The sequence below is a fragment of the Mobula hypostoma genome, chromosome 29, assembly GCF_963921235.1.
Source record: "Mobula hypostoma chromosome 29, sMobHyp1.1, whole genome shotgun sequence".
NCBI classification, from domain to species: domain Eukaryota; kingdom Metazoa; phylum Chordata; class Chondrichthyes; order Myliobatiformes; family Myliobatidae; genus Mobula; species Mobula hypostoma.
This window is the reverse complement of record NC_086125.1, coordinates 3,210,818-3,224,373: the sequence shown is the minus strand read 5'-3', so window position 1 is coordinate 3,224,373 and position 13,556 is coordinate 3,210,818. Positions and strand designations below refer to the sequence as shown.

General features: G+C 43.2%; 1 protein-coding gene across 1 annotated transcript in view; it reads left to right on the top strand.

Moving 5' to 3' along the window:
• The window catches only part of LOC134339313 (proto-oncogene vav-like), a 190,954-nt gene that overhangs the window by 45,671 nt on the left and 131,727 nt on the right, over window positions 1–13,556 (top strand). Inside the window, exon 2 of the mRNA XM_063035710.1 lies at window positions 7,429–7,545. Coding sequence (XP_062891780.1) covers window positions 7,429–7,545 — 117 coding nt within the window. The remainder of the gene's footprint in view (window positions 1–7,428; window positions 7,546–13,556) is intronic.

Sequence of the window (13,556 nt, the reverse complement as noted above, 5' to 3'; positions counted from 1 at the left end):
TGGGTTTCCTAGGGAGCTCCAATTTAGTTAGCTCCTCGTGTGTAGGTTAGTGCTGTCTTTGAAGAGACCTGATGGGTCTGTGAGGAAAATAAAACATGATAAATGATTTTGAGGGCTAGCATGGATTCTACAGGCTTGACTGCAATCTGTATTTCTCCATGAATTAATCTAAACCTGCTTTAGAATCTGGGCCTCTGTACTTTCCTCAGCAACTGTATTCTCAACATCCCGTTTGGGACCACACAGTCAGTGCAGATTGGAAATAACATCTCTACCTCACTGACAATCAACACTGGCACACCTCAGGGTTGCGTGCTTAGCCCACGGCTCTACTCTCTCTACACCCATGAATGTGTGGCTAGGCGCACCTCAAACAGCATCTATAAATTCACCAATGACACCAATATTGTAGGTAAAAAATAAAGGAGCTGGTTGTGGACTACAGGAGGAATGGAGACAGGCTCACCCCAATTGACATCAATGGATCTGGAGTAGAGAGGGGAAACAGCTCTAAGCAAAAGCACAACAGCACTCTTTCACCTCAGGTGGTTGGAAGAAGTTTGGCATGAGTCCCCAAATCCAAAGGACTTTCTACAGGGGCACAATTGAGAGCATTCTGACTGGCTATATCACTGACTGGTATGGGAACTTCCCTCATTTGCAGGACTACAGAGAGTGGTGCGGACAGCCCAGGGCATCTGTAGATGTCAACTTCCCACTATTCAAGACATTGACAGTGACAGGTAAAAGGACCCAGAGGATCAATGGGGACTCAAGTCACCCCAACCACAAACTGTTCCAGCTGCTACCATCAATAAGTGGTACTGCAGCTTTAAAGCCAGGACCAACAGTCTCCAGGACAGCTTCTTCCACCAGGCCATCAGACTGATTAATTCATGCTGACACGATTGTATTTCCATGCTATATTGACTGTCCTGTTGTACATACTATTTATTACAAATTACTATAATTGCACATTGCACATTCAGGCAGAGACGTAATGTAAAGATTTTTACTCCTCATGCATGTGAAGGATGTAAGAAATAAAGTCAGTTCAATTCAACCTCAGGTAAGGTCAAGGAGGTGTACAGGGAGTGAGGTACTGTATATTGGCTGTTGCAACTACAACCTCACTCTCAGTGTCAGCAAGTGCAAGGAATTCATTGTGGACTTTAAGAACAGGAAGTCAAGAGTACACACACCAGGGTTAAGCAGAGGAAACAGTGAGCTGCTCCAAATTTCCGAGTGTCAACACATCGGAGGATCTATCCTGTGCCCAAGATAGAGATACAGTCATGAAAAAGACACACCATTGGCTCTAGTTCATTAGGAGTTTGAGGAGATTTCGTACATCAACAAAGACACAAATTCTTTTTGCTGTGTGGTGCAGAGCTTTCTGACTGGTTTGCACCACAGCCTAGTATGGAAGCTGCAAAGGGGTCACAACCCTGCCCACCATCAGGGACATCTTCTTCAGGTGGTGCCTCGTGAAGGCAGTATTCCTTACTATGGACCCTCACCATCCGAGACCTGGCCTCTTCTCGTTGCTGCCATTTGGGAGGAGATACAAGAACCTGAAAGCCCGCACCCGATGATTTGGCAACAGCTTTTTCCCCTTCACCGTCAGATTGCTGAACGGCCCATGAATCCTTTCCTTTTGCACTATTTATTTACTAAGTCATTTATAGTAATTTTGTCTTTACACTTTGCTGCAAAATAACACATTTCATGTCCTATAAAGCAGAGATAATAAATAAAATTTTGATTCTAATTCTGGTCGCCTACTGCGTATCTAGTGCGTGAAACTTGAACACTTCCCTGTTCTTATGGGTGCCAGCTGAATTTATCTGTTGCACGCATTTGCTAGGATTAACAATCAAAGCAATTATGATTCCTGGAAGATGATAGTGAAGGTTTGTTTTCTTGAGCTTGGACTTCCCCTGTGTTACCAAGGACTCTCACAGAAGTCCAGCCACTACTTGGAAACTTAGTAGCAAGAACATCACAAACAGGAAGGTGTATGCTATGAATGAAGTTCTTAATTCAGTGTGACTATAGGTGAATAGATCCTGCCCTCAGCTCCACCTCCTGCTCCTTATAATCTTCGAGTCCATAAATTAATCAACTTATTCTTGAATGTGTTTTTTGATATAACATTGTCAACTCTCTGGGATTGAAACTAATAACTTCTAGAGATAAAGACACTCTTCATCTTCAGTCATTTTAGACCCTGGTTGTTGGGGAAAAGTTGGCAAGGGCATTTTGGGCAGCAAGATAAACGAGATAAAAATCAATCTTCCGTAACGAGCGGCAGAATCAGAACCAGAATCAGGTTTATTAACACCAAGGGTCCTGGCCCGAAACACAGGCTCTACTTTTTTCCAAAGATGCTACCTGGCCTGCTGAGTTCCTCCAGCATTTTGGGTGTGTTGCTCAGATTTCCAGCATCTGCAGATTTTCTCTTGTTTGTTATCAACACCAGCATGTGTTGTGAAATTTGACACAGAATTAAGGAAAAAAAGTTTAAAGTTCGAAGTAAATTTATTATCAATGTATGTATGTGCCACCATTTACTACTTTGAGATGAATTTTCTTGCAGGTATTTACAGTAGAACAGAGAAACACAACAGGATCAGTGAAAAATAACTGTTACGAACTGTAACGTTTTAGAAATAAACCAGCAGCAAGAGATTTCACACTGAGTCGGGTTTTAATGTTAAAACCTCTATCTTTATTGGTATCTACTGAAAATATCGTAACTTAACCAAGATAAACAAATGTTAACAGTGTTATGTTTATATATGTGTGTAACATAGCTCCCAAACTAAGTTGAGCTTGGGGAAACAAAGTTTAGAGTCTTGCGATGGTAAAATAGGACAGTTCAGTTCATCCACGGAGTGTATGATAGGAGAGAGGTATTTGTAATCCAGGGTGAAACGTAGAGAAAAGATGGTTACGTTGAATTCCACAGGTAAATGAAAGTATTAGATTTCACGATGGTCAAACAAGATAACAGTCGCTGTCGATCTTGTCCGTCGTGTCATTCCAAATCCACATGCGAATTATCACCGAAAGTGATCTGTCACAAGGATATCGTCTTCAAGGGTTGCCACACAACATAGCCAGGCAAGGGTTAACACATAAGTGGTCACCACAGGATATCCCAAACATAATCCACTCCTTTGGATTATACGAAGTGACAGACACACACTATCTCTCTCTCACTCTCTCTCTCTCCTGTGACTGTGTCCTTGTTTTAAAGTTAAACAAGCTGCAAGTCAGTCAGTGAACAACACCACAGCCCCAGCTCATTCAGGTGCTCTTAAAGTGACAGTCCACAGTAAATGAAACCTGTGGGTTCATAACACAACGTGCAAAGACTGACAAACGACCGAATTGCAAAAGAAGGCAAACTGTGCAAAAATAAATAAGTAAATAAATAACTGGATAGATAGATAAGTGGATGGGTAGATAGATGGACAGATAGGTAGATAGATAGATACTGAAAACATGGGCTGTAGAGTGCTTGAAAGCAAGTCTGTAGGTTGTGGATTCAGTTCAGTTGAGGTGATTCAGGAGCGTGATGGTCATAGGGCAATAACTGTTCCTGAACCAAGTAGTGTGGGACCTAGGGCTCCTGTACCTCCTGCCAGTGGGCACATGAAGCTGCTGATACTGGAATCTGGAGCACACACACAAAATGCTGGAGAATCTCTATAGGTCAGGCAGCATCTGTGAAGAGACATAAACAGTGGGAGTTTTGAGGCAAAATCCTTCATCTGGATTGAAAGATAGATTGGAGTTAGCTAATAATATAGTGAAGGGATGGAGAAGAGCTGGTTGATCACAACTGGATCCAGGTGACAAGGGGTGATGGGGGGATGGAAGTTGGAGAAATGACACTAGAAGCTGGGAGTGGTTGGGTGATAGTGACAAAGGGATGACGGAATCTCATTGGAGGGTAACTACTCAAATGATAAAATAGTACAACCGTGGCTGACAGGGGAAGCCAAAGCTATTGTAAAAGCAAAAGAAAGGGCATACAACAAAGCAAAAATTAGTGGGAAGATAGAGGATTGGCAAGTTTTTAAAAACCTACACAGAGCAACTAAAAAAATCATTAGAAGGGAAAAGATGAAGTATGAAAGCAAGCTGGTAAGTTATAGAGCAAAGTGGAGAGTAAAAGTTTTTTCAAGTATGTTAGAAATAAAAAAGAAATGAGAGTGGATATAGGACGGCTAGAAAATGAGGCAGGAGAAATAATAATGGGGGACAAGGAGATGGCAGATGAACTAAATGAGTATTTTGCGTCAGTCTTCACTGTGGAAGACACCAGCAGTATGCCTGATTTTGTAGTGTGTGAAAGAAGTTACTGTTACAAGAGAGAAGGTGCTCAAAAAGCTGAAAGATCTAAAGGTACGTAAGTCACCTAGACCAGAGGAACTGCACCCTACAGTTCTGAAAGAGGTAGCATTAGAGATTGTGGTGAATTAGAAATGATCTTTCAAAAGTCATTGGACTCTGACAGGGTGCCAGAGGACTGGAAAATTGCAAATGTTACTCCACTCTTTAAGAAAGGAGGAAGGTAGCAGAAAGGAAGTTATAGACCAGTTAGCCTGGCCTCAGTGGTTGGGAAGATGTTAGAGTCAATTGTTAAGGATGAGCTGATGGAGTTCTTTGTGACACAGGACAAGATAGTACAATATCAGCATGGTTTCCTTCAGGGAAAATCCTGCCTGATGAACCTGTTGGAATTCTTTGAGGAGATTACAAGTAGGATAGATAAAGGGGACGCAGTGGATGTTGTATATTTGTACTTTCAGAAGGCCTTGGACAAGGTGTCACACATAAGGTTGCTTACCAAGTTAAGAGCCCATGGTGTTACAGGAAAGTTACTAACATGGTTAGAGCACTGGCTGATTGCTAGGAGGCAGTGAGTGGGGATAAAAGGCTCCTCTTCTGGTTGGCTGCCAGTGACTATTGGTGTTTCACAGGGGTCGGTGTTGGCTCCACTTCTTTTTATGCTGTATATAAATGATTTAGATGATGGACAGGATGGCTTTGTTGCCAAGTTTGCAGATGATATGAAGATTGGTGGAGGGGCAGGTAGAGTTGAGGAAACAGGTAGGATGCAGAAGGACTTAGACAGATTAGGAGAATGGGCAAGAAAGTGTCAAATGAAATACAATGTTGGAAAATGCATGGTCATGTACTTTGGTAGAAGAAATAAATGTGCGGACTATTTTCTAAATGGGGAGAAAATCCAGGAATCTGAGATGCACAGGGACTTGGGAGTCCTTGTGCAGAACATGCTGAATGTTAACTCGCAGGCTGTCTCAGTGGTGAGGAAGGCAAATGCCATGTTAGCATTCATTTCAGGAGGTCTAGAATACAAGAGCAAGGATGTGATGCTGAGGCTTTATAAGGCACTGGTGAGGACTCACCTTGAGTATTGTGAACAGTTTTGGAACTCTCATCTTAGAAAAGATGTGCTGGCATTGAAGTGGGTCCAGAGGAGGTTCATAAAGATGATTCCAGGAATGAAAATGTTATCATACGAGGAACGTTTCATGGCTCTGGGTCTGTGCTCGCTGGGATTTAGAAGGATGAGGGGGATGTCATTGAAACCTTTTGAATGTTGAAAGGCCTAGACAGAGTAGATGTGGAAAAGAAGTTTTCCATGGTGGGAGAGTCTAGGACAAGAGGGCACAGCCTCAGGATAGAGGGGCGCCCTTTCAAAACAGAGATGCCGAGGAATTTCTTTAGCCAAAGGGTGGTAAATTTATGGAATTCGTTGCCACATGCAGCTGTGGAGGCCAGGTCGTTGGAGGTATTTAAGGCAGAAATTGATAGGTCTTGATTGGACATGGCCTCAAAGGTTACGGGAAGAAGGCCGGGAACTGGGGTTGAGGAGGAGATTAAGAAAAAAGGATCAGCCATGATTGAATGGTGGAGCAGACTCAATGGGCCAGATGGCCTAATTCTGCCCCTGTGTCTTATGGTCTTACGGCAATGTAGAGCATGGAATAAAGTGAAGGTAAATGGGGGAGGTGTTGAGGTTCCCAGTTACAGGAGTGTTTGAGTGTGTGGGGAGGGGAAAAAGACATGGTAACGGGGGCCAAGTTGATCAGGAAGAGAGAGAGGAGAGGAAAGGGATAGAGGAAAACTTTCCTTTTGTTGTTTGTGTTTTGGAACAGTTTCTCTTAATTGTATTTTTAAATCTCCATTCAAAGAATGCAGACATAACAGCAACATTTAAGAGGCAGCACGATAGGCAAATGAAAAGGCAGGAAGTTGAAACATACAGAACGGTCCACGTGTAGTTGAACTTGGTATCATGATTGGCATAGGAAACGTGGACTGACTGACCAGTACTTATGGAAGTGACTAAGTCTATATTTGTGATTTTCTGCTGTTGCAGCCCATCCACTCTTTTGTACACCTTCCTGTCTGTTTGAGTTACTGTCACTTTCCTGTCTTTTTGAATCAATCTGGACATTCTCCTCTGAGCTCTTTCATTAACAAAGCGGTTTTGCCCACAGATCTGCCACTCACTGGATTTTTTTTTTTAGTTTTTCACATCATTCTCTGTAAACTCTAGAAACCGTGTGCATGTAAATCCCAGGAGATCAGCAGTCTCTGAGAAAAGCAAACCACCCCACAGTCAAAGTCACTTAGATCACATCACTTCCCCAACCTGATGTTTAGCCTGAACAGTCAACTGAACCTCTTGACCATGTCTGCATGCTTTTATGGATTGAGTTGCTGCCACATAATTGGCTGATTAGATATTTGCATCATTGAGCAAGTGTAGAGGTATACCTAATAAAGTTACCACTGTGTGTACGTTCCCAGTTGACTCATTTTGTTTCACACAAAATGCTGGAGGGGCGTCAGCAGGTCAGGCAGCATTTATGGAGAGGAATAAACAGTCGACATTTAATAAAGGGTCTCAGCTCGAAATGTTGACTGTTTGTTCCTCTGTAAAGAGGCTGTGTGACCCTCTGAGTTCCTTTAGCATTTTGTGTGTGGTGCTTTGGAGTTCCAGCATCTGTAGAATCTCTTGAGGTTGAGGAGGGAGCTTCACTTTGTATCTAACCCATACGCTGGGAGTGTGTGATGTGACAGTTTAGAGGGAGTTTCTCTCTGTGTCTAACCTGTACCCTGGGAGCATGTGATGGGATAATGTAGAGAAAGCTTCAACCTCTATCTAACCTGTACCCTGGAGTGTGTGATGGGACAGTGTAGAGGGAATTTCACACTCCATCTAAACCATACGCTGGTCTCGGCCTGAAATGTTGGCTCATTATTCCTCACCATAGATGTTGCCTGACATGCTGAGTTCCTCCAGCATTTTGTATTTGTTTCTCTGGATTTCCAGCATCTCTTGTGTTTGTTCATTTTTTAATGATGTTTCTTGTTTTACAGTTTCTCTGCCTGAAGAACATTCGGACATTTTTAAATGCTTGCTGTGAGAAGTTCAACATGAAGAAGAGTGAACTATTTGAAGCCTTCGATCTGTTTGATGTCCGAGACTTTGCCAAGGTATGCTTTCTACTTTCCACACTGGAACTTTGGGCTCAGTGCCCACTTTGTTTGGCAAATTTCAATCTGGCATGAGTATTGTTGGGGTTAAATTTCATATTTCTTGGTGCAGTTTAGCTTTTTGGAAATTGGAAGTGTGTTATGTTGTAATTTGAGTACTGTAGGAATGGTTGAATTATTCTTAACAGGAATATTGTCTGTGTGTTTGTTTGAAATGATCAATTGGTTTCTCCTTCTAGATAGTGACTCCATGGACCTTACTTTAGAGAGGAAATGGTTGTTCATCTTGGTATCCTAGATACTAGGTGATTAAAAATAATAATGATTCATTATCTGCAAAGTGCAGTTAGCATTCAGTTCCAATTACAAATGGCTCACAAATAGTGGTATCACAACAGATTAAGAGAAGGAACTGACAACTTTCTCATGAGCCATTGGGTCTCTTCTCCTCTTCTTCTTCCTATACCCATCACCCTTACTGGGGCATAGCCCATGAACAACAGCTCGCCAGAATCCTCAGTCCTGGGAAAAAAGGTTGATCGGCCTTGTGGCTTCCACTTCCACCACACAACTTCATACATCTTCTGAGTGATGATGCTTCATCTCCCAACGATGAGGTCTTTGGAGCTTCTGTTAGTACTTCTGTAGCTCTGGGCTTTTACGGGATGGTTGCAAGCCCCATGTCCAACCCTCCTCCTTTCTCAGCCGGGCTTGGGACTGTCTGTGGCAGAGTTATTGGGTCTCTCAGCCAACGCTGTGTGTCAAGAGAAGGTAGCCATGCTTCTATTCCTGACATACATTGCTTAGTACAAGGTTTGGTAAAGCCAATACCAATCACCGAGACAGAGCATAAAGTTCAAGAGATCTTTATTTGTCATGTATATCAAAATGTACAGTGAAACGCGTCATTTGTGTCAAATCAAATCAGCGAGGATTATGTTGGGCTTCCGGCACTGACATATCATGCCTGCAACTCACTAAAACCTCACCAAACCTCATTAGAATGTGGGAAGACACCCACACAGTGACAGGGAGAATATACAAATTCTGTACAGCCAATAGCATCTCTGTTAGAATTGCACAGTAACATGGGTGGCAGAAGCAAATTAATGCACAGTAGATCTTGAGATAATGATGCAATAACCCATGCAAACTATTTTATTTAATGCCATTCACTCAAGAAGTGTGGTCTTTGTGGATTAACGGTATCTTAATGCTCAGCCCTTGAGAAGGTGGGAGTCAGCTGCCTTCTTGAACCACAGCAGTTCTTGGGATAGGAAGGGTTAACTGCCCCATCACCGAGATGTTCCTGCAACCAGTGTTTGCACTTTAAGGACTCTTTATCTCATTATCTCATGTTGTCATTATTTATTTCCATTTGCACAATTTGGTATCTTCTGCACTCTGGTTGATCTTTCATTGATCCTGTTAGAGTTGCTATTCTATAGATTGGCTGAGTATGCCCACAGGAAAATGAATCTCAGGGTTGTGTGTGGTGATACATGTACTATAATAATAAATGAACCTTAGGCTTGTATTCAGTGACAGATATGTATTTTGATAATAACATTTACTTTGAACTATTTTGAATTTTGGATAAATATAAATCATGAAATGCCCAGATACTTAAAATAGTATCACTCTATCTTCTATATCTACCTCAGAGAACAGATGGGGCCCAAGTTTGTATAGATAGCACAAGGATGCTCTCTGAACGATGGGCTGTTGTTACACACACACGCACACTGAAGTCATCAACTTAGTACAAGTTCTGCTGGAAAGGTGTTGGTCTTCCAGCACAGTGCGAATTCTGCCTGGCACATTGCAAACTGCAGGACTGTGCTGGGGTGTGCACTGAAGCTTGGCGTAGCCAGTGCAAGGGCTTTGTGGTGAACGACCACAGCCCAGACCCTTTCCGCTACTGGACATTGGGGAACTGAGATGGGTGGGGAATCCCTTTGAACAATGAAATGGGGGCCACATGAGTGTCAATGATGCTATGGTTTTAAAAAAGTGTTAGCCCCACCGAAAGGCCATCAGGACGTACCAAAGGCTGAACACCCACATTCAGCGTTTTAGGAACAGCTTCTTCCCTCTGTCATCAGATTTCTGAATGGACAATGAACCCATGAAAACTTCCTCAGTACTTCTTCACTATTTATCTATCTATTGTAACTTAGCATAATTTTTTATGCCTTACTGCCACAAGACAACCAATCTCACAAGATATGTCAGTGATAATAAATCTAATTCTGATTCTGAAGTGTAAACCTTTCAGGAATGGAAGAACGGGCTGGAGTGTATTGATCATGTGACTCAGAGAACGTAAAAGAGTTTGGCGCTGTGTTTTTCTTTTAGCGTATGTATTTTCCTATGAATAAATTTGGTTAAAAAATTACACATGGCCAGACTTGAAAATGCCATCAGTGCCAACTGAATCAGTTATATGTATTTTCTGGCATTCGCAGCATTATGCATTCACTTCTGGGTGAGACCTTGGCAATCTCCAGTGCTATTTTCTGTCTTTCAATGCACTTGAACAGTGATGAAACATTAATAAAAATGTTGATAGTGAAATTTGGAAGCACAAGGTTGTGGACGAGGAGTGATGCCGGTCACTCACAGGCCAACAGAAAGTTCAAATACAATGATTGTTAAAAAATTTATTGATTGAAGATAATTTATTATCTTATATTTATATTCTGATATTTCCTTAATACGAAGAAAGAGGCCATTTGTCCCACTGTGTAAGTGCCAGTTCTCAGAGTACTTCCATTCCCCACTTATTTGTCTCACATGCCCATTAACACTCCCCCTGATGTTCCTATCAAATTCACAATGGCTAGGTAATTAGCACATCTTTGAGAGGTGGGTGTATCCAGGTGAAATCCTTGTGGTCTGCTGAGATCCCCTAGCATTTTGTGTGTGTGTTGGTCTGGATTTCCAGCATCTGCAGAACCTCTTGTGTCTATAATTTGATGCTCCATTGTGAAGTCTCTTTGAGGTATGTCTACTCTGAAAAAGTTGAAATGTTCTCTTCGATGGCATTTGCACAGTTTATTGTCTTCTGCACTCTGGTTGATCTTTCGTTGATCCTGTTATAGTTACTGTTCTATAGATTTGATGAGATTCAAGAAATTGAATCTCTGGGTTGTGTTGTGATATATGTGTACTTTTTAGGCATCCGTTAGTCTCGTGAGACCATGGATTTGTGCCTTGGAAGGTTTCCAGAGCGCAGGCCTGGGCAAGGTTGTATGGAAGACCAGCAGTTGCCCATGCTGCAAGTCTCCCCTCTCCACACCACCGAAGTTTTCCATGGAACGGAACTAGGACCCACAGAGCTTGGCACTGGTGTCATTGCAGAGCAATGTGTGGTTAAGAACCTTGCTCAAGGACACAACACACTGCCTCAGCTGAGGCTTGAACTAGCGACCTTCAGATCACTAGACCAATGCCTTAACCGCTTGGCCACGTGCCAACACAATATGTACTTAAATAATAAAATTTATTTCAAACTTTGACCTTTGGAATATCTCTGATGGGTGGAAGAGCAACCCCGATGATTCTGTTAGCAGTCCTCACAATCCTTTGTAGGAACTTGCAGTCAGATGCCTTGCAATTCCCGTGCTATACAACGATGCAGCTGGTCAGGACACCGGATGAGGCTCCTGTAAAAGTTAGTTAGAATGGGGGAGGGACGCAGGTGGAGACGCTGCTGTGTTTTCTTGACCGAAGATGTAGTTGAAGGACCAGGTGAGATCATTCGTAATGTTCATTCCCCTAGAAGCTTGGTTCTCCCAACTGTCTTCATGGAGGAGCGGTGTATGTGCAGTGAGGAGTGGTTAGTCCACACCTTTCTGGAATCCACCATCACCTCTTTAGTCTTGTCCACTTTGAGACTCAAGATGCTGTGCTTGCTCCATTCTACCAGCTGCCGTACCTCCTCTCTGTACACCGTCTCATCGTCATTGCTGATGATGAGGCCAGCCTCCGTTGTGTCTTTGGCAAACGTGATGATTCAGCCTGAACTGGGGTCACTTGTCAGCCATGTGAACAGCAGTGGGCTGAACACACAGCCTTGCAGAGCACCAGAGCTCAGCATGTCGAGCTGGAGATGTTTCTGCCAACACAGACTGACTGTGGCCATTCTGTCAAGAAGTCTCGGATTCATTTACAGCAAGAGGTGCTGAGACTTGGTGAGGATAGTTTACTCAGCAGCTTCTGAGGGATGATTGTATTAAATATTGAGGTGAAATCGTTAAAGAGCATCATTTTCCAGGTGGAACAGGATGGAGTGGAGTGCAGAGGCTGTGGCATCATCCGTGGTCCGATTTGAGTGATAAGCAAACTGGAAAAGGAGCAATATAGCAGGAAGATGGGATTTAATGTGATCCAGAACCAATCATTCAAAACATTTCATTATACAAACAGTAGTTGAGGTCAGTGCCACTGGATGGTAGGCATTGAAGCTGGTTACTGATGCCCTCTGGGGCTCTGGGATGATGGTGGCCACCTTGAAACCTGAGCAGACTGCGCCACGGAGATGCTGAAGATGTCTGTGAGAACCTCTGTTAACAGGGCTACACAGTGCCTCAGCACCCAGTCAGGTATATTGACTCCAGCAATTTTCCTTTCCAGTGACTGGTTGCTAGTTCCCTGTTTCCTCTCCCTTTCCTTTCTGAAATAGATTGCTCCCCTTTAATCCCATAGGGGAAATTCACAAATACAAAATAAAATAGGGGGCAGGAGTAGGCCATTCGGTCTCTCAAGCCCGCCCTACCACTCAGTATCATCATGGCTGATTTACCTCAGGCCTTCCTTGCTTTTCTGTGCCACTTTCCCACATCCCTCAGTTCCTCAAGCTTTCAAATATATATCTCTCTCTCTGCCTTCAATATACTTCACCATTCATCTTCACCACCCTCTGGACAGAGAATTGCAGGGATACACCACCCTCGGAGAGAAGGAATTTTGGTTTTAAATGACTGGCCCCTTGTTTTGACTTTTCCGACAGTGAATTCCGGAGTGTTGGGAAGCTGAAAGGTGATAACCAGTATCTTCACTATGATTATAGCTGTTCCTGTGGATCCTTCAGCCAGAGGTGCTTAATGCCATTGTAAACGTCGCAGTGATGTAAACACTAGTACAAGATACCTGTGGCCGTTCGAGCTTCCCAAATAGAAGGCACTCATGGGGCTCTTGGTGAAGGAGGCAGACAAGGGTTTAGCACCCAACATCTTCCCCACCGAGACTGCGCCAGCCCTTCAGAGAGCATGGACCATTTTTTTTTACAGATAGACCATAGAGAGCATCCCCATTGGATGTATCACAGTGTGTTATGGCAACAACGCTGCCCAAGAGTGCCAGGGAATGTTAAACGCAGCCCAGTCCGTTCGGGAACTGCCCTCACCTCCATCGACTCTGTCCATGCTCCTCACTGCTCCTCAGAAGCAGCCTATATCATCAAGGATCTCCTCCAACCCCTGTCATTCACTTCTCTCCCCATTCCTGAGAGCACGTACCAGCGGGGTTGGGTATAGCCTCTGCCCCACTCTTAACAGATTCTTCAATGGATGGCTCAATAAACTATTGACCTCACCGTGGCCCTGGCATTTCTGTTGTGTACCTGCACTGCGACTCCTCTCAAACTCTAATATTTCACTTCGCAGTCAAAATTCACGATTGTTTATTGTCATTCTTCAACACATGAGTGTAAAGGAGGAAGAATCAATCGGATCCCGTGCAGCATAACAAGAATCACAACAGGCATAAACACACAATAATATAGATATAAAAGCAATCCGATAAACAAACACTGAGTGGCTGCTTTATCAGGCTCAGGAGGTGCCAAATAAACTGAGTGTACTTTGATGCTGTGAACTTTGAGCATTAAGAACATTTCAGACTCTCTTAGATGGGCACAAGGATGAAATGAAACAAAAATGGAGTGCTGGATGAAAAGTTTGTGCGACAAATGGCCTGTACGGTTCAATGCCTCATGATTTACATTC